This window comes from Tripterygium wilfordii, chromosome 22, assembly GCF_013401445.1.
Source record: "Tripterygium wilfordii isolate XIE 37 chromosome 22, ASM1340144v1, whole genome shotgun sequence".
In the NCBI taxonomy this organism is placed as follows: domain Eukaryota; kingdom Viridiplantae; phylum Streptophyta; class Magnoliopsida; order Celastrales; family Celastraceae; genus Tripterygium; species Tripterygium wilfordii.
In genome coordinates, this window is record NC_052253.1 from 3,056,191 (window position 1) to 3,076,270 (window position 20,080).

The window sequence follows — 20,080 nt, forward strand, 5'->3', positions numbered from 1 at the left end:
GTGAGTTTATAAATGTGGAAAATATCTTTAATTTTTTGAATAGAAATCTATGAACAAATTCATACGGGCCTAGGCTCAAAATGGACAATATATATAAAGTCTTTTGTTGAATTTCATAACTGGGACTTATAAATGCTAGTGCCCATCAGCAGAAAACCTCGATTTCATAGAGACCCATGTGTCATGTTTTTAGTAATTGGTGCGCCACCTTGTTCATGCTTTCTAGGGATGGCACATAATTGATAATGTTTAGAGTTTTAAAGGAATTGTTTGTACTTTGAAATTGACATGAAAACCACTCGAACCTCTACCTTTGCCTCCTCAAGCAGCTCTGCGGCTGCGAGAAAAGAGGAAAAGATGGGATGAAGGAAGAGGAAGATGGGACGAAGGTGGGGGAATTTAAGGATTAGGGTTATTTATTTCAACTCTGTCCTACGTGTGTATTCTTATATGTATGCTATAATGTATAACTTGCGCCAAGTCAGATGTTACGTATATATCACATTTTTTTTAAAAAAAATATGAATATATTTTGATTGGGTTTACAAATTTAAAAATATTTTTTTTCTCAAATAAAAATTAAATTAAAGGTGAAAAGGAAATAAAAATTCTTCACCCTTACAAATAAACTCGAAATGTTCATGCCTTTTTTGAGTTCAACTTCTTTTTCTTTCTAAGTATAAATGAAAAATATGTTTTATATTGAAATCAAATATTAATCACACACATATTTAATCCAATCGATTGTCCACTCAATCCCATCGCTAATTCAACTTGTAAACTGGATAAAAACATATTCATACCTCAAAAAAAAAAATTGTGGGCCGAAAACTACAGCCGCGGGTCTGCCGGCCTCACTTTGGGTTTCCTTACACCTCCTTGTAAGTTGTAACTTCCTCCTCTGGCCTTTCTTGGAAGCTACTCTCGCCCTTCCTCTGAATTCAATTTCCTTTACGCGTGTTTCCATTCGCTTTACCAGCTTAAAGCTTGTGTATTTTTTCGTTGTTAGCCCTAGCTCTCCTTTCTGGTTGTTGCCTTTCAAGTTCGACAATTAACAGGTGAGTTGAATTTTCTTTTCTTCTTTCAATTTTGTTTGCTTGGAATTGGTACGATTGCGATGATATGATTCCATTTGAGCCTCTTTCTTTTTGAAAATTTTGATTTATGGATGTTGTTTCTTTCAATACATCGAAGAAGATTTAAGAGTTAGGGTTTCCGTGTGGAAATTGTGATCCTCTTGTGTGATTTTTCTTTGTTAGCTCTCGCTCTCCTTTCTGGTTGTTGCCTTTCAAGTTTGACAATTAACAGATGAGTTGATTTTTCTTTTCTAAATTTCAATATGAATCCCTATGAATCCATTTGACCCTTCTTCTTTAAAAGATCTAAGAGTTATGGTTTACTTTTGGGAATTGTGATCCTCTTATAAATTGAGAGATGAAAGCTTGTCTAATTCTTGCACTGTTTGCTATAACAGATTAGGATGTTGATTCTTGGATCCTTAGTCATGAGGTTTTTTTTTTTTTCCCCCTTGCACTGTCTACTGTTTGATATGTTTATTCTTGTGCATATACTTCCAGATCATATAATTTGATATATTCTTCACACAACTTGGATATTGCTGGTCCATAGAAAGTGCTTAGTTTTGTATTGTTTTGTAGAATGTGATCTTTTAGAGTTCTTTATTTCTTTGACAACTCTGTAATTGACCATTTCAACACTGGCAGCATTAATTTGGTTTCATGTGAGGAGCTATCTAAGTCACCATCAATCTTCTTCGGTGCAATGATGAGCTGGATTATCTCTTTATTATCTTGTAGTTTAGTTAGGTCAATAGTCAATACTGATGTATAGAAAATCAGAATTTTAAATTAATTTTTCTGGACCACTCTATCATTGACCTTTTGGATATTGGAGTTATTTATTTGGTGTTAAGCAATGAATTATCCTAGATAAGTTACCCCCAGGCCCCAACTTTCTTAAGTGAGATGAAGGGCTGATATATATCAGCATCTTATCTTGTAGTTTACCGAGGTAAGGTGTGTAGGATCCCAGAATTTCTTATTTTATAGATGCTCTGAAATAGCGTGCAAAACTTGCCTGCTAGAACCGGTTTTGATTTTCTGACATCCTATAAGGTGTGCAAAACTTGCCTGCTAGAGCCTGTCATGATTTTCTGACATCCTATAAGGTGTGCAAAACTTTATTTTCATGTTTTGCCTTTACCAATAGAAGGGGTATCATACATTTGTGTATCATTTGGCGGTGGATGGTTCTACTGATTGTCCTTAATCTGATACGTGCGATCGGGCTCTGTTCTGTTCATTTTTTTGTGGATAGGGATTTATTTTTCTGAACTTTTCTAGAATATAGGAATATCCGATTTTAATATTCTCGATTTGTCATCGTCTTGGTATTCTGTAGCTGATATCGCAATGAGATTTCCGAGTTACAACTTTTGAACCTGCTTTTGTATGCCTCAATAAAACACAATGTTTTGTTGCTTCTGATTTTTCTGTATGTTTGGGTAAAACTTATTTCGAGTATCATGTGATGTAGCCTAACTCCTCATGCAGCCTCCTGACTATTTTTTTGATTTGATGTGGGATCTGAATATCTGGTCTTCTTTATGTTGTGTTTCTAGTCTCAGTTTCTGGTATTGGATTTTCAGATTTGTGATGAAGCCATGTGTGGATAGATTAAAAATATTTTTTTTTGGGTGATGCTTGCGGCTTTTCCCCCTTCCATCTATAGTTTTGTGTGTAGCCAGATAAGCTTTATTGGATATCTGGGAAAAAAAGGAACAACAAGGGTTGTGAATTGAAAACTCTTTCCCCAAACATTTATTGTAGCAAATATTCCTTTTGGCCTTTGAAGATTCTTCTGTGATGTTGCTATTGACATACACCTCTACAATGGCATGTTCTGACTTATTGTTTGGAAACTCAATTATTTCTTGACCATTTAAATACTAATATAGTTTATTATTTTCTGAAAAATTACTCTAATATGCAGAATCAGAAATGGGACAAGCATTTTGTTGTATTCAAGTGGACCAATCAAATGTAGCAATCAAAGAAACCTTTGGGAAATTCGATGATGTGCTTGAACCTGGTTGTCACTGTTTGCCTTGGTTTCTTGGGAGCCAGTTAGCTGGTCACCTTTCTTTGCGTGTACAGCAGCTGGATGTTCGATGTGAGACCAAAACCAAGGTTTGTAGCAGATTTAGTAGCCATCAAATGAGCAGTTCTGAACAAAAAGCTTTTCTTGTTTTTTATTTTCAATTTTTTTCAAGCACCTGGATTTGAATGAAGTTGTTCTTTTATTCTTCAACTTCTATGAAGTACATGAAATACGAGGTTTCTGTTGTAACTACCAATGACAAAACCGGAATTAATAGTTGTTTAAGCGTATAATTCTTAGGTTGTCTCTTTCCTTTTGCCCATGGGCGTGTGATGTTCTTTTTTTCCCTCCTCCACCCCCTTCATATCTTGGGGGGTAAGTTGCACGGTTGAAATATGAGAGAAGTGATGTTCTGAAAACCAGATCAGCATCAAATTGAAAACCTAGATGGTTCCAGTTATATTTCCAATTGAACTTTTTAGCCATACATCATGTTATACTTAATTGAAAAATCAGAATAGTAAGAAGTAGAGAGGACAAAATTATTATGTTATGGTCATTTTATATCAAATAAATGAAAGGTCGCTGTGTGTGTTGTAACTGTTGTTCTTTGTATGCATAAGTAGTTAAATATGTATTTAATAGAAAGTTCAAATTAAAAAAGAAAAAGAAAAAGAAAGAAAGCCAGTCTACTATTGCCATGGTTTGTCTGGATTAATAGATGACTGGTGCTGTTGCAAGGTGATTCTGATGAATATTTTTGTCTGTCATTAAATCATGAATGCTTTTGTCAGAGTCAATATGGAACTTGGAATCTATGTATGCATGCATTGTCCAGTTTTCACTTTTCAAAATATTGAACTGCTTACATGTTGCCAAGTGATGGTCCGCTGGTTCTTGACTATTGATATCTCTTCAGGATAATGTGTTTGTTACTGTGGTGGCTTCCATTCAATACCGAGCCTTAGCAGAAAAGGCGTCTGATGCTTTTTATAAGTTGAGTAATACCAGAGCACAGATCCAAGCTTATGTCTTTGATGGTATGGATGTCGAGCTTAATAAAATCCAAGGCACTTAATTCTGCTCATATTTTGTTCTTTCTTCATGTGCATTGTGGGGTTCAATTTTACCTGTCTATTGCTGCTACATGATTTAGATTCTTCTTTTTTTTGGCGCTGTTTTCTAGTATTTTTATTGTTATTCATCATTATGTTCATGTGTGTGTTTAAATTCTTAGATTTTAGGGAATATTTGTCTAAAAATCAGACAATTGTCATTCAGTTGGACTTTGAAGTGTATAATGGACAAAGAACATTGAAACAGTTTTTCAAAACCAGGTTATTATCCATAGAAGGTAATCTTACCCTCTAATGGCACTTGCCTCTAATGGCAGTATGACACTTTATATGATGCAGCTTTGGGAGGGGTTATTAAATTCAACTGTCATTTCTGGAAATACTTTTAAATATGCTCTTTTCCCCGTTCCAATCAAAATACTCTAGGAAGGTAGAATGTCAAAAAGAGAAAATTTTTCTATTTCCTTATATTTTGAATTTTGAGGGGAAATTTATGTGGTTAGTTTTGAAGAGCACTTGTACCGGAAGATCATCCTAGTCCCAGATATTTAAATCATACATTAATGAGAAACTGATTGGCTCATATATGTGGTTAGTTATTCGGGCAAGTGTTCCAAAGTTGGACCTGGATTCAACCTTTGAACAGAAGAATGATATAGCAAAAGCTGTGGAAGATGAACTTGAGAAGGTAATTTTCAGTCTTGCTTTATCTGGATTGATGCAACTGACTAACTCGAACACTGAAACTTAACTTTCTTTTCATTTCTAATGTTGTGGATGCACAGGCTATGTCGCATTATGGGTACGAGATAGTTCAGACACTTATTGTGGATATTGAACCAGATGAGCATGTGAAGAGAGCAATGAATGAAATAAATGCAGGTAGCTATTTAACAACCCATGCATTTGGATTATAGTTTTGACAGGTTATTTGCTTGTCTGATGAGTCATAAGGTATTGATGATATGCTCATGCTATGAATGAGGGGTGCAAGTTTTGCGCATTACAAGTTTATTTACGCGGTGCTATACGAATATGAAGTCTTTCTTTAAGTGGAAATATGAATGTTAATGCACATCCGTAGTATTTTTTTAGCAGTATACTGTATATGTAGTAGTGATAATTTGATGTAGTTGGTTGATCATTTGTGCTCCGTCAAAATTTTTGGTTACCCGTACTAGATTCTGGTGTAGAACACTGCACAAAAATCAAAAAATTTGTCCTCCTTCATCCATAGTTGTAATATGTTCTTGATTGTATAATAATCAGCTGCTAAATGCTTGTTTTATAATGGCAATGACCAGCTGCTAGAATGAGGTTGGCTGCAAATGAGAAAGCTGAAGCGGAGAAGATATTGCAGATAAAGCGAGCAGAAGGAGATGCTGAGTCAAAGTATTTGGCAGGGCTTGGTATAGCTCGGCAGCGCCAAGCTATCGTTGATGGGCTGAGGGACAGTGTGCTTGCCTTCTCTGAAAATGTACCAGGGACAACATCAAAAGATGTCATGGACATGGTTCTGGTGACCCAATACTTTGACACAATGAAGGAGATTGGTGCATCCTCAAAGTCCAACTCTGTGTTCATCCCACATGGACCAGGTGCTGTGAAGGACATTGCTGCACAGATAAGGGATGGTCTTCTTCAAGCAAACACTACTACTTAGTGCTAGTTCAAGATCCAACTTGGACATGTGGTTTATGAAGGTTTGTATTGTATATGGAGATTTGATGGCAAAAAATAAAGCATATAAGAAAAGCAGCAGCACTATGAGATGCATTTACTTGGTTTTAGTAGTAGATTTATATTTGCAGAGGTACTTGTTAGCACACTATTGTTTGTGTATAGATTCCTATTAAACTGGGTTGTGGTATATTTCTGAAGTGTTGTGACAAACTCATGTAATTATGTAAATATGGTTCTTCTGCTTATACTAAAATCCTGAAGATAGGATGCCATAACTTTTGAATGGAGAAGGCAATATGGAATCACCGGGATCTTGCAACACATTGCCATTACTACGCTAATCATCATAAATGGAAATTAGTTTCTAAATCCAATTCTGACATTATCCATTCTCAATTCTTGCACATTTGCACTAAATTACCGTATGAATGATGTCATGGTAGAAAATTTACAAATTCGAAAAAAGGAAGTGATTTGGACAAAATGAGAAGAAATTTGGAAAAAAAAAGGGAGAGAAGGAATTTGGACAAAAGGAAGCAAAGTGACTTAGATAAATCTTTTTTGTCAATAACCTCATACTAATCAATCGAATATTAACGACTACATAATCGATCGCTTTCCATCCTTTTGTATCTGGAGTGCTTCACTTAATTTCCTCCTCAATATTAGGCTTTGACGATATTTATTATGCACTTATGGGACTTGATACCCTTGAAGAATCTTTCCATCCTTTGATTATGTACGGAAAGAGAAATAAAATAAAAACAATTTGGAGTATTCACTTAAACGTATTAGGAGTCATTTCATAATAACTTTGATTTACAAACGTTCTCGATGATTTTTCATATCTCGTAGTAACTCCGTAGTTAAACGTGCTTCTACGAGAGCATTATTGAGATGTGAGACCTCTTGGGAAGACAAAGTCATGCGAGTATGATGTATCCACAGAAATCGAACAACTCAAAACGGATATTATGTTATTTGGGACTTGAACCATATTTTAAGTATCAAACCCAACCTTGAGTTTGAGGGAGAGTGTGAGAATATCTGCATGTACACCAACCAAAATCAACAATGGCCATTGTATTATAGCCGTTGAATATTTAGCTCTATATATGTTGTACAATGGCCATGGTATGTGATATACAAAATCAATGAGATAATTATTATTCTTTCACTCTCCTTTTCTTTTATTTGATAATTACCATATCAAATTATTACATGTTCTTCTTTTGTTTGTATTTTGGATCCAATTTCAAAGATGGAATCAAAGTTGTTAAGAAAAAGGATTTTGATTTGACAAATATTTACGCAAAAAACTACTATCATATTCTCCGCCACCTCTATCTAGATGCGCAGTGGCGGAGATAGGCGGGTGGAGTGGGGTCAAGTGACCCCACTCAATTTTTTTAAAAAAAAAATTAATATATGTAATATTTTATTTGTTTTTTATCAAATTGTAATATGTTTGTTTTTATGACTATGATTATTTGGGTTATTTTAACTAATATGATTTTGTCCTCTTAATAGGTTATTTTGGTATATAATTGTTTATCATTATAGAAAGTGCGACCCCAATGACAATCCATCCCAACTCCGCCACTGTAGATGCGTGCAATTGAGAAAGACCAAAAGAAAACAAAAAGACAAAAATAAAAATAAAACGTAAACGTGGCACCTTTTATTTTTTGGCATCTGAGCAGGAAAGAACGAACAAATCACCGATAGCCAATGTAATGTTTATACTCATTGCATGTACATATATTGATATATGTGTGTGTATGTGTGTATATATATATATATAATATATATATATATCTCCTCTCCTTTCTATTTCACATCGTTTCTGTTTTTGTTCAGAGTTTTGGGATCGATCGTGGCATGTCGACCGTTACGACAGAGCCTCTGCTCCTTTATTCGCGTACGCAGAGGCTCCCAAGAATCCGACCCCGAAATTCGCATTTGTTGAATCCTCCTTTGTTGAGTTTTCGCTCCAAGACCATCAAGTTATTCTCCAATGGCGCAAGTTTCTGTAACTTCAAGCCTCATCAGAGGGCCCAACCCGTCAGAGATAGCTCCACCGATGCTGCTGTTCTCAATACCTTTCAATCCACGGATGTATCCTTCAAGGAGACCTTCCGGCTCACAAGGACTCAAAGGGTTGGAGCTTGCTCTACTTTTGCAATAAACTGTTGATTATTGTGTGTTTGGTTGCTGAGGGGATTAAGGGTTTCTGAGAAGATTTTCATCAGTTGTTACTGTTTCGTTTTTGTCTTATTATATGTGCAATTTGATTGATATGGATTGGTAGGCGGAGGGGAAGATTTTCTTCAGACTAGATCAAGGGAACGATCAGGGCACCTGGGTGCTTAGTATAGGGTGTAACCTTCCAGGGAAGTGGATTCTTCACTGGGGAGTTTCTCATATTAAAGATAATGGCAGGTTTAGCTTTTCTTTTGACTTTGAAATTTAAAAGCAACAAGTTAAATTCTGTTTTCCGTTTTTCTTCAAAATTAATCGTTAATAATTGCTGAGATATTGAATACTCAAAGATTATTAAGTGACAAATCTTCCAAATTTTGCAGTGAATGGGATCAACCTCCTAAAAGTATGAGACCTCCCGGTTCAATTCTAATCAGGGTATGCATTGGCTTCTACTATCCCATCACTGATCTTGAAGATACATGGCTGAAAAAGTTTCAAAAACACTTAATACTTGTTTCTGCCTTATCATCGATATTTTCTTTTCCCCAGGACTATGCAATAGAGACACCTTTGAAGAAATCATCAGAGCAAGATATATTTTATGAAGTGAAGATTGATGTCATTCCCAAAGCTAAAATTGCAGGAATAAATTTCGTGCTGAAGGTTTTAATTTTTAACAGTTTGTTTTTGAGCATGCAAGTTGTTTATGCTAGTTCTCTCAGTAAACCATTCTTTCCCCAATATTTTTGGGTATTTTGGTGTCTCAGGATGAAGAAACTGGAGCATGGTATCAACATAGAGGGAGAGATTTTAAAGTGCCTCTTGTGGACGACCTTCAAGATGATGGAAACATGATTAGCGCAAAAAGGGGCTCCTGTCCCTGGAAAGGTAGTCTTAGGCTTAGCCATCATATGCTGTCATTATTGCACATATTTTCTCTTTGATATTTTGGATCTAATCCCAGAACAGATTATACTCAATATGGTTCTGTGTTTTTATGACTGGGGGTAACACAGTTGGGGAAGATCATCCTGATCAAGGTTAATAATCTTATTTGTTCCCAAGAAGCTCTGTCCATGAGATCAGGTTTTTTAGCGTGCTTGACTTACTAGAACTATGAGTTAAGCAGAGAGGAATAAAATCGGTTGAACTATCCGTATTTGTTTTCGTTTCTGGATAGTGTTAAATACTTAACCAGTATTGAGAGGCTACTAGTTTCTTGATTTCTGTTCATTGTTTGCATTCCTTTTTCATATATTGTGTGACCTTATTTGAACTATGTTACTCATGCTCCTATAGTGTGTGCTTGAAACTGAAACTGTTCTTTAGTACCTTCTCATAATTTGGTCCTGTTACAGATCAGTGTGGAAATTTGAATCAAGTGGATTACTTATTAACAGTCACAATGTCCATCCATACCTAATTAGTATTGGTTAGAGATGGGTTCTGGGTTCTGGGATATGGGTTGTGGTTTTTGATTTTTTCCTCTACCCTTTATTTTCATGATGTACTAATGGTTTTACACTTTTACTGTCTCATTCATAATCCCAGGAGTCCTGCGATCACTCTTGAACATAATTCTAAAAGAAGAATCATCCGCTTCTAAAGCTCAGGGTAGTATCAGTGAATTGGAAGATACCAAGCAAAAGAAAAGCTTCCTACAAGAATTTTATGAGGAGCAACCTATCACAAAAGAAATTGCTTTTGAAAACTCATTGACTGTTTCGGTTTGGAAATCTCCAGAGAGGGCGAAGAATCTTTTGTATATGGAGACCGATTTACCAGGTGACGTAATTGTTCACTGGGGAGTTTGCAGAGATGATGCCAAATATTGGGAAATTCCAGAAGCCCCATATCCACCAAAGACAACTGTATTCAAGAACAAGGCTTTGCGCACTCTATTACAGGTAGCAATCATATACTTCCATTTAACAGAACCTAATACCCCTGTACAAAGTTATTCTTTCTTTGGAGGATAAATCCAGTAGTGTAATACATGCTTCCTCCCCCCTAAACCATGTCATGGGGCTGCTTTTCGTTTGTGTTGCTGTTATTTTTTTTTTCCAGGAGCATTTCTAACAATCTTCATATTTTAATTGTGTGGTATAACTGTTGAATCTTCATCCACATGTTGCCACAACAATTTCTATGATTGGTAGAAGTTAACTTTATCGAGGATTAGTGGATTAAATTCAATTGTTTGCTGTATACATTAGGGTCTGAGTATGTTCTCTCCACTGCTGGAAATCTTTTTGGATAAATTTTCTCATAGACAATTTTGTTTGTTAGAAGTGTGGATTTGTCTGCCAAAAAGGGTGTTGTATCAGCACGGAATCACAGCCTGCGTGAACTAATTTAGCCTGGTTTAAGGCATAGTCATATGCTTCATACTACCTTCTGTTACTCTTCTTCGTTGGAAGCTTTGATATTGAGTATCTTCACTACACCTTGCATACTGTTGTCAATTAATTTGAGATTTAATGGCTATTATCCTGCTACTTTTTAAATTTATGTGGACATCTTATATGCAGCCAAAAGAGGGTGAAAAGGGATGTTCAGGATTATTTACTCTGGATGAAGAACTTGAAGGATTTCTTTTTGTTCTCAAGCTAAACGAAAGCACTTGGTTGAAATGGTTGGGAAATGATTTCCATATCCCTCTTTCAGGTTCAGGTGGCTTGCATTCTCAACTTGGACAGCGTCAATTTGATGTAAGCAAAGCGGAGACAGCAGATACAAACGAAGAAGTTTCTCCACTTGCATATACTCAAGGAATAACTAATCAAATAAGAAACTTGGTGAGTCAAATTTCATCTGACAAGAGTCGGAAGACAAAAACAAAAGAAGCGCAGGAAAGCATTCTTCAGGAAATTGAAAAACTGGCAGCTGAAGCCTACAACCTCTTCAGAAGTTTCATCCCTACCTTTTCAGAGGAAACTGTTTCAGAGTCTGAGTTCCAGAAACCATCAGTTGGAATATGCTCTAGGACAGGATCAGGGTTCGAAATATTATGCCAAGGTTTTAATTGGGAATCTCATAGATCTGGAAAGTGGTACATGGACCTGAAACGAAAGGCTGCTGAAATATCTTCTATGGGATTCACTGTCATTTGGTTGCCCCCACCAACAGAGTCTGTGTCACCTGAGGGGTACATGCCAAAGGATTTATATAACTTGAACTCCAGGTGATTTTTTTTCACCTCCAGGGAGGAAAATAATAGAAACTGATGCTTTTCTGAAATTTATCCTTTTAGATTTGTAACTCTGCATGTGCATGCATTTGTCACAAACCCGGAAGGAGGAGAAACCGAATCCTGTACTTGGTCAAATGGTCTAAGCTTATAATATTCTGGATAATTAATTGTAGTGGTTTTTTTCATTTGCTAGAATGATGGTAGATCATTACAATGAGTTAAGATGCATCACGCGGAAATATTTGAAAATATCTTATATGTATCTGCTGCATGTTTATGTGTGCATATATTGATTGTAAGAATAGTAGCTAACGGAATACCACATATTGATCAAGACTTGTATTCTTTGTTATTAGATACGGAAGTATTCATGAGCTAAAGGATCTTGTGAAGACACTCCATGAAGTTGGTATCAAAGTTCTGGGGGATGCTGTCTTGAATCACCGCTGTGCACACTATAAGAATCAAAATGATGTGTGGAATATTTTTGGTGGTCGTTTAAATTGGGATGATCGTGCAGTTGTTGCAGATGATCCACATTTTCAGGTATTTGACATTTTCATCATTACCCGAGTTCTATTTGATATAATATGCAATTGTTGTTGTTCAAATGTGATTTTAGAGTCGGTAAAAACTATCTTACTAGAATGGAAATGTAGCTGGTATGAGATAATGGCTTTGTTGAGTTCAAATTCAAGTTATCTAGTCAGAAAGATATGTCATTCTTTTCATCTAATGCGCACTGAAAATACTCCACTAACTCCAGATCACCTTGTTTTGTCATAAAGGGTAAAGGCAACAAGAGTAGTGGGGATAACTTCCATGCAGCTCCAAACATTGATCATTCTCAAGATTTTGTGAGGGAAGATATCAAAGAATGGTTATGCTGGCTGAGGTTAGTAGGCTGGATTTTTTTTAATGTTGTTTGTGAGAATTTCTTTGATTGCTTTGTTTACTTCTATTCTGATTACATAGTTGGTGTATGTGTAATTCTAATATATATCCAAGAAACATCAATAGATCAAGAAGCGTTCTCCAGTGTTTCCTATGACCAGAATGCACTCCAAAGAGCTTAGCCATCCATCAATTCAAAAAGAGATGGTTATTTGATCCATATTCGTGTTCTATTTTTCTAAAAACTGAATAAGAGTACAGAAATCTGCATTTTCAAATTTTCGAAAACTGGGCTTAATATTGACTGCTGTGGTCATTGATCAGTATAAACTTGGAGCCTTTAGAAGATAACTTATTTAAGTATTTAACCATCTCAATGGAACTTATCAATTTCAAACTTGTACAAAATCATCTATTCCTCTTGGGATTCATTAACATCACTTAATGAAAGTATGGTACAATGTCTTACACAATATAACAGAACAAATATCCAAGCAAGCTTGTCCCTATTGCACAATGCACAATGAAATTTATTATATTAAAGAAGATTTCTGAAAGAAGTTGTCAAGTTCTTAACAGCTTTTAATTATTTTATATAGATTTAGTTCCAAGTTAGTCTGTCAATATGATATGATTCCCAGTAAACATCCTTATGGAGAAACGATATGTGCATGGTTCATTTCATTTTTAGTTGGTCTTCTGAGTCTGATTCTTTTTGGACATTGTCATCTGAGTAGGTTTAGCAGCAAAATGTTTTCCTTGCCAGTTAATCAGTTATTGCAAAAATGTGGGCGGACTGGCTGAGTTATTCAGCTCCAAATGTTGGTATTTTTTTATCTCATTAATTTATTCAAGTTCGCTAATTTCCTCACGAAGTCCAAATGTTGGTTCAGCAATTGCACCTTAGATCTTATTGAAGTGTATTTCTCTCTGGTCTATGCTTCAGTTCTGATCTTTTGAATGACATCAGATCACTGTCGAGTTAACCATTTTCTTGTAATATCTGCTTCACAGAGAAGAAATTGGATATGATGGATGGAGACTTGATTTTGTTAGAGGATTTTGGGGTGGCTATGTCAAGGACTACATGGATTCAAGTGAACCTTATTTTGCTGTGGGCGAGTATTGGGACTCCCTCAGTTATACGTATGGTGAAATGGATCATAATCAAGATGCACACCGACAGAGAATTATTGACTGGATAAATGCTGCAAACGGAACTGCTGGTGCTTTTGATGTTACCACAAAAGGGATTCTTCATTCAGTAAGGACTCATCTAGATGATTCCTACATGAGTTTTTGGAATACATAGAAATTTGATCAACTGATGAGTTTACCAATCACTTTACATCAAATGTTTTATTTGTGTTATAACTTCATGCTTCTGCATGTGTTTTTGTCTTATCCGATTTCATTCTTTCCAAGCTGTATACAAATGTAAATTGTTGATAACTAGAGCTTGTAGGAATTTATCAAGTTTTCAGTTTTGTTTAGACAGAAGGAAAATGATTGCCAGATTGTATGATATTACTTGTAGACATAACACGAAGCATGATGAAAATTCACTTTATTTTTTATCCCTCCATGTTGGAATGAAGAACTGCTAGGGCATTTCTAAGAATATATTTACTTCCTTGGGTTATCAACGACTTTCTGCTGATACCTCTTATATGATCAAGCATGTTAGCTTTTGATGCATTATTTAAGAATTTTCTAGCACTTGCAACACTTTAAGATTAGGAAACTTGAAAAAATATAAAATATAATATTTATTTTTTGCAACAGTTAGGGGAAGGATGTTGTATTTACAGATTTGTATTTGTTGTGTTTAGGCATTGGAGAGATGTGAATATTGGAGATTGTCAGATCAAAAGGGAAAGCCTCCTGGGGTGCTTGGATGGTGGCCATCTGGTGCTGTTACCTTTATAGAGAATCATGACACTGGTTCTACTCAGGTATGACCTATTTTGACTGAATTTTCATTTTATCATGCCATTTCATGGACTACAATTATAAGGAGAGACAGAAATATATGGACGTTGACAGTTGATGAGATCGATGCAACAGTAAAACTAACATTTTGGTGAACACTGAGATGTGCTATGTATAAGGTGATTGTTGTATCAAATGGTGGGAGTTTTTTTAGTATCGGAGTTTCTGATACACAATTCTTTATAGATTTCGAGTTTCTCTATATAAACAGAGAAACATATATTCCTTCACTATCAATCTGTAAATTAACTTGAAATCTTGTCCCAGAGTTGATGCAAAAGTTTTAGCAAGTTCCTTCTCAAAGTGGAGTCATCTATAATGTGATACCCACAAAAACTGGACCTTACTTTGTTAATGTTTCCCAGATTTTAATATTGTTTCTAACTTGTATATTTACTTAATCTATTCTTTGTTCCTAAAGGGTCATTGGAGATTTCCAAGTGGGAAAGAAATGCAAGGCTATGCCTATATCCTGACACACCCAGGAACACCAGCTGTGTTCTATGACCATATTTTTTCTCATTATCAATCTGAAATTGCAGCTCTCATCTCTGTCAGAAACCGCAACAAAATACACTGTCGTAGTATGGTAAGTATCGAAATTAGGGTTTTCTATTTTGAGTGCTTAGGTGTATGTTAGAGGGAAATTTTTGGTAAGAAAATAGGAAGGTACAATTTCATTATAGCACATAACAAGCATAAGATGCTTTCAAACTAATATTAGCTAACAACATCAGTTGAGAAAGAAGAAAGAACAAAAGATGCAAACTTGCCTGAGATTTTAGTTATATTATTTGTAAACCTTATCTGACAGATTTTTTTTCTTTTTTGGTAATTATCTGAACAGATTCTAATAATGATTATGTTGCATGGTCAAGATCTTACGATTCTGCATCACTTTTTTATTTTTTGCTTTTTGCCCCTTTGGTATATATTTCTGGCTAAGACTCAGAGATGGCTGTTATGGTGCCCATGTTAATATGCTATAGTGATAATAAAGATCAACTGATCAAAATATTATTCCTGAACATCATTTTTTGTGCTGCATAAGGTTAAAATTATCAAGGCAGAAAGGGATGTATATGCAGCAATCATTGACAAGAAAGTTGTAATGAAGATAGGACCAGGGAGTTTTGAACCCTCAAGTGTCCCTGCAAGATGGACTTTGGCGATCGAGAGACAAGATTACAAGGTCTGGGAAACATCTTAATATATCAAGTGACACATACTTCTCAGGTAAATAGAAGAATTCTTAGAGAAGAGAACAACTTCGACGTTAAGTTTCAATACATAGACATGTAAGTATGCTTATGGTAGGTGGTGTTTGCTGCTGTAAGTAGCATAAGCTATTTGGCCATTGTTAAGATGACACAAAAAGGGTTCAAGACGGGGTTCGATGATATTATTGTCGACAGTTTTCCTATTTTTGATGGAGGATGCGTCATTGAGCCTTCAAATGAGATGGATAATTGTAAAATGTATTCACCATGTAGTTTTTGAAACATTTTCAAAATAGATACTGTAACAGTATACTTGTAAGCTTTTGTGAACATAGACATGCAGGCGATGTATTATAATCAATTCAGTTGTAAGCTTTTGTGAACGCAGACTCTTTGCTTATAGACATCCGTAGAGACAGAAACCATCACAATTCTGTATCACACATAAATTGAAGAAAATGATTTTCTGACAGAGAGAAGCTGCTAGTGCTATACATTGTTATTGTGAGAGACTATTTGCATTGGATGGAAAGATGAACAGAACTGTCAAAAGATTTCGAGTTGATTACAACCACCAAAACGAACTCTCCTAAAATAAAAAACTGCTAAATTTACCAACTTGATAAATATAGAAATGTGAAAATTACAAGCTAGTAGTAGCCATTTAACTCATTAGAGGTTCTCCATTTTCCTCTCCTTATATGTCTCAAAACTACACATTGCACACACTCCGGTCGATATGTATATAAACAGAGCCTATCAGGAGCATTTGGATTCGGGTGGGCGATCTACTCATCTCTGTTGAAGAAGATTCAATTTTTTTGGCTTGAGTTGGCTCTGGTGTTGGTCCTGTTTAGGCTCTAACACTCCGGACCAACCTAGGCCATCTCCAGCTTGAAACAAAAGAAAAAAAAAAAAAGGTTCAAAGAAAGGAAAACAGAATGGCTGCAGTAAACAAAAGCTTCCTTGTGTTGTTTGTGTTGTCCATTGCTGTAGTTGTCCATGCTAACATTGACAAATTCGATGAGTACTGGGCGTCGAGAGCTGATGAAGCACAGAAGGTGGCAGAAGACGCTTACAACCCGAATCCCGCTGGCCTTGTAAATGATTTCAACTTCCATGTCGACAAGTAATGAATTCTCCCTCTCCCTACATGTTACAATGGTTAGATTCTTTAATCAATATACTTAGCCAATTACATGTTTATTCCAACAATTCTTGCAGGACCATGACAGGTACCAACAGCACTAGAAGGAACTTGAAGAAATACACAGGCAAGTGCCTGGCCACAAACCCCATCGACAGATGCTGGCGTTGCGACCCAAACTGGGCTAATAACCGGAAAAGACTAGCTGACTGCGCCCTTGGATTTGGCCGCAAAACCATTGGTGGGAAAATGGGAAGGATTTATGTTGTCACTGATGCCTCGGACAGCGACATGGTTCATCCTAAACCTGGAACCTTACGCCACGCCGTGATCCAGAAGGAACCACTTTGGATCATTTTTGCTCGTAGTATGATCATTAGACTCAACCAGGAGCTTATAATGACAAGTGATAAGACCATCGATGCTAGGGGTGCCAATGTGCATATTGCTCATGGTGCTGGTCTGACTCTTCAGTTTATCAAGAATGTGATCATCCATGGCCTACACATTCATGACATCGTCTCAGGCAATGGTGGCCTTATTGCTGATTCGGTGGACCACTATGGTATCAGGACTCAGAGCGATGGCGACGCCATTTCCATCTTCGGTTCCTCCCACATTTGGATCGATCATATTTCGATGTCTAATGGCAAAGATGGTCTTGTTGATATCATCCAAGGATCAACTGCCATTACCATCTCGAATTGTCATATGACTGACCACAACGAGGTATATATATTCAATTCATTCATTACTTATAGGACATCTGCTAAGGATTTTCTGGTTTCTAATACACATGAACAAGCTAGAGCAGTTGTTAACGAAACTAATGGATGTTTCAGGTGATGTTGTTTGGTGCAAGCGACAGCTACAGCAAAGATCAAATCATGCAAGTGACTGTTGCCTTCAACCATTTTGGCCAAGGATTGGTGCAGAGGATGCCAAGGTGCCGATGGGGTTTCGTCCATGTAGTTAACAATGACTACACTCACTGGCTCATGTATGCCATTGGTGGTAGCCAGCACCCTACCATTATCAGTCAGGGCAACAGATTCATTGCTCCTCCAAATGTTAACGCTAAACAGGTACCGTAAACTTTGATGTTATATACATAACCTGTTACATTACAATATCTTGTTCATGTATCAACTGTCAACGGTTAATTTCTTGGTGAATTAGGTGACCAAGAGAGAATATTCACCGGAGAGCGTATGGAAGTCATGGTCATGGAGATCAGAGGGAGATTTGATGATGAATGGTGCATACTTTGTACAATCTGGACACCCAAAATCAAGCAGACGATTCTCGAAGGTGGATATGATCAAAGCCAAGCCTGGTACTTTTGTAACCAGACTTACACGGTTCGCGGGATCTCTCAACTGTGTAGTAGGCAAGCCTTGTTAGTAAATTCGTCATAAACATAAACCATATCCATATGCAGCAGCCTCCCTGTAGACAGCACATTCTGGGCTGACACAACAAAAAAGATCAGAGTGTTTGATTTTTTTTTTTCGTATTTTCTTCTTTCTTCTTCTTCTTTTCCAATTTTCTCGACTCTTGAGAGAAAAGGCAAGTAGAAGTTCTTTTTTTTTTTGGACTCCAAAGAAATTTTAGAAAGTACAAGAAATACTTCTTTGGTCTGTTGGTTGATCATTCTGTTACTTTTGATCACTTTGAGAAATTTCTTTTTTCTTCACAAATGGGTTGTTCCACAGGGAGGGTGATAAATATATATATATATATATGAAGGCATACTATATACGTGTTCTGTGTGTTATACCAGAGGGATTGAGAGCCTCAACTCTTAATACATATTGATATGTTGCCTATGCAAAATTTTGTATGGTCCAAATTTGTTCAACTTGAATTAAATCAAATTTAGATATAGGTTATGTGTCTGGAATCTGGGTCCAAACACAAAAAAAAAATTCGATTTAAAACCGTATCCGGGTCTAAGCATATAAATCTTTTCCGATTTATTTGTCTAGAGTCTAATCTGAATTAGGTTATTTTCCGATTTACTTGTCCGGATTTAAATCAATTCGGATTTGGTTAATTAAGTGCGTCCAAAATTCAATCCGGATTAGGGTCCGGACATTTAAATATTTCGTAAACACGTATTCTTGTTCAACACGGAACCCATTTTTTGCCACCCTTATTTTTGAGTAAATTAATGCCTATTGAGTAATTGGATGCTGGCATGAAAGGAGATACAAAATAAATGTACATGTGGGCTAGGCTCATTGAGTTTACTGGGTAACCGGGTTATCGGTCAGGTTCCCATGGGGTTTAGTGCATATAGGTCACTGAAAGATACCTCTATTTACAATTAGGTCACTCAAAGAAAAAAAATTCAAATTGGGTCACTTAATATTCCAATTTTAAACAATTAGGTCATGAGAGTCCAATTTCGGTCAATTGAACGCCGGATATTGCTGACATGTCCGATGATCGCCTACGTGGACCAAATGACGTGGCTTCTTTGATGATGTAATTTTTAATTAAAAATAAAATCCAATGATCATCTTCAACCGCCCATCTCCAGCTCCTGAGGTTCCACCAGCTACAGTACAAACACATTAGATTTGCAAATCCTTCTCTGAAGCAATCAGTTCTGGTCTATAAAACAAGCATGTCAAGCTTCTTCCTACCCCATCCTCTGATTGACTGTGACCATTTTAGAGAGAACCCACCAAGGTAAATGCCCAAAAATTACCAAACTTCTCAGATTGGGTAAACGGGTCACAACCGGTCCGGCACCTCCGGCGATAGTTTCTACGGGAGGATGGATGGAAGTGCTAGTACTCGATACGCTGAGTCCAACGGTACCTTCGGTGGTTAGAGGGGACCTCAGAATCAGCCGGATTGAGCGTCGAAAGTGGCGGCCCACCTCGGATTCGAGGCGCGATTTCTGCGACTGTGGTGGACGGCAGGGGTAGAGGATGGTAGGGGCGAGTTCCTTGTGGTACACTGTTTCTTTTGAGACCAATGGTGGTCCGTTTTGTCGCCGGATGGCGTAGTTGCCATACTTGTCCGTAAGAAGAAGGTGTTGTGAGGGGGGAGAGGGGGAGAGGAAAGGGGTTGCAGACACCTTTTTTGTTTTTAATTTTTTAATTTTTTTTGCTGAATATGCCACATGTCATTTTTATTTTTTATTTTAAAATCCATATATTATTTATATTCCACATGTCATTTTTATCTTAAATTTATTTTAAATTTCAAAAAAATTAGTGCCATGTCAACAAATTCTGATAAAAAATTGATCGGAATTAGATCAGAGTGGTTTAATTGCTTAAAATTAGAACATTGAGTGATCCAATTTGAAACTTTTTTCTTTGGATGACCTAATTACAAATTGAGGTATCTTTCAGTGACCTATATGCACTAAACCCGGTTCCCATGTCTCTAAAACATGTTGGGTCGGGTCAGACCGGATCTCTTAATCCGACCCCAGTATACACCCCTCCCCCTAATAAAGATTGACCCGAACTATGAACCATCAGGGCCCGCCCGCCCCGGGGTATTGGTACCTAAGAGCCCGGCCGGAGTT

At 36.6% G+C, this 20,080-nt stretch overlaps 3 protein-coding genes across 8 annotated transcripts; all 3 read left to right on the forward strand.

The window, feature by feature from the left end:
- Positions 1 to 779: 779 nt before the first annotated feature.
- Positions 780 to 6,154, forward strand: LOC119991608 (hypersensitive-induced response protein 2). Of its 6 annotated transcripts, XM_038837961.1 has the most exons (7): positions 780 to 881; positions 1,010 to 1,058; positions 3,013 to 3,209; positions 4,040 to 4,160; positions 4,793 to 4,884; positions 4,982 to 5,078; positions 5,501 to 6,154. In XM_038837961.1, the coding sequence occupies exons 3-7, from the start codon at positions 3,021 to 3,023 to the stop codon at positions 5,857 to 5,859; spliced, it is 858 nt and encodes a 285-aa protein (XP_038693889.1). In that variant the 5' UTR covers positions 780 to 881; positions 1,010 to 1,058; positions 3,013 to 3,020; the 3' UTR covers positions 5,860 to 6,154. The 6 variants fall into 6 exon arrangements, with proteins under 6 accessions (XP_038693889.1, XP_038693888.1, XP_038693892.1 ...); XM_038837960.1 differs by lacking the exon at positions 780 to 881 and having other exon boundaries at positions 894 to 1,058; XM_038837964.1 differs by lacking the exons at positions 780 to 881; positions 1,010 to 1,058 and adding an exon at positions 1,880 to 2,031.
- Positions 6,155 to 7,491: 1,337 nt separating this feature from the next.
- LOC119991590 (alpha-amylase 3, chloroplastic-like) lies at positions 7,492 to 15,766 on the forward strand. The gene is made up of 14 exons (XM_038837927.1): positions 7,492 to 7,612; positions 7,740 to 8,039; positions 8,191 to 8,321; positions 8,465 to 8,519; positions 8,634 to 8,747; positions 8,852 to 8,972; positions 9,636 to 9,991; positions 10,616 to 11,268; positions 11,634 to 11,823; positions 12,066 to 12,172; positions 13,186 to 13,435; positions 14,004 to 14,126; positions 14,585 to 14,752; positions 15,215 to 15,766. The coding sequence occupies exons 2-14, from the start codon at positions 7,761 to 7,763 to the stop codon at positions 15,371 to 15,373; spliced, it is 2,706 nt and encodes a 901-aa protein (XP_038693855.1). The 5' UTR covers positions 7,492 to 7,612; positions 7,740 to 7,760; the 3' UTR covers positions 15,374 to 15,766.
- A 404-nt stretch (positions 15,767 to 16,170) lies between these two features.
- LOC119992227 (probable pectate lyase P59) lies at positions 16,171 to 18,155 on the forward strand. The gene is made up of 4 exons (XM_038838909.1): positions 16,171 to 16,512; positions 16,608 to 17,259; positions 17,373 to 17,615; positions 17,710 to 18,155. The coding sequence occupies exons 1-4, from the start codon at positions 16,325 to 16,327 to the stop codon at positions 17,932 to 17,934; spliced, it is 1,308 nt and encodes a 435-aa protein (XP_038694837.1). The 5' UTR covers positions 16,171 to 16,324; the 3' UTR covers positions 17,935 to 18,155.
- Positions 18,156 to 20,080: the final 1,925 nt, after the last annotated feature.

What these genes read in the sequence shown, in the direction of transcription:
- LOC119991590 (XM_038837927.1), top strand. Translation starts at nt 7,761, where the DNA reads ATGTCGACCGTTACGACAGAGCCTCTGCTCCTTTATTCGCGTACGCAG. An exon ending in CAGATGATCCACATTTTCAG is followed by an intron (nt 11,824 to 12,065) that starts GTATTTGACATT and finishes TTTGTCATAAAG; the next exon opens with GGTAAAGGCAACAAGAGTAG. An exon ending in CAAAAGGGATTCTTCATTCA is followed by an intron (nt 13,436 to 14,003) that starts GTAAGGACTCAT and finishes TGTTGTGTTTAG; the next exon opens with GCATTGGAGAGATGTGAATA.
- LOC119991608 (XM_038837961.1), top strand. Translation starts at nt 3,021, where the DNA reads ATGGGACAAGCATTTTGTTGTATTCAAGTGGACCAATCAAATGTAGCA. An exon ending in GATGTGAGACCAAAACCAAG is followed by an intron (nt 3,210 to 4,039) that starts GTTTGTAGCAGA and finishes ATATCTCTTCAG; the next exon opens with GATAATGTGTTTGTTACTGT. An exon ending in TGGAAGATGAACTTGAGAAG is followed by an intron (nt 4,885 to 4,981) that starts GTAATTTTCAGT and finishes GTGGATGCACAG; the next exon opens with GCTATGTCGCATTATGGGTA.
- LOC119992227 (XM_038838909.1), top strand. Translation starts at nt 16,325, where the DNA reads ATGGCTGCAGTAAACAAAAGCTTCCTTGTGTTGTTTGTGTTGTCCATT. An exon ending in TTCAACTTCCATGTCGACAA is followed by an intron (nt 16,513 to 16,607) that starts GTAATGAATTCT and finishes CAATTCTTGCAG; the next exon opens with GACCATGACAGGTACCAACA. An exon ending in ATATGACTGACCACAACGAG is followed by an intron (nt 17,260 to 17,372) that starts GTATATATATTC and finishes TGGATGTTTCAG; the next exon opens with GTGATGTTGTTTGGTGCAAG.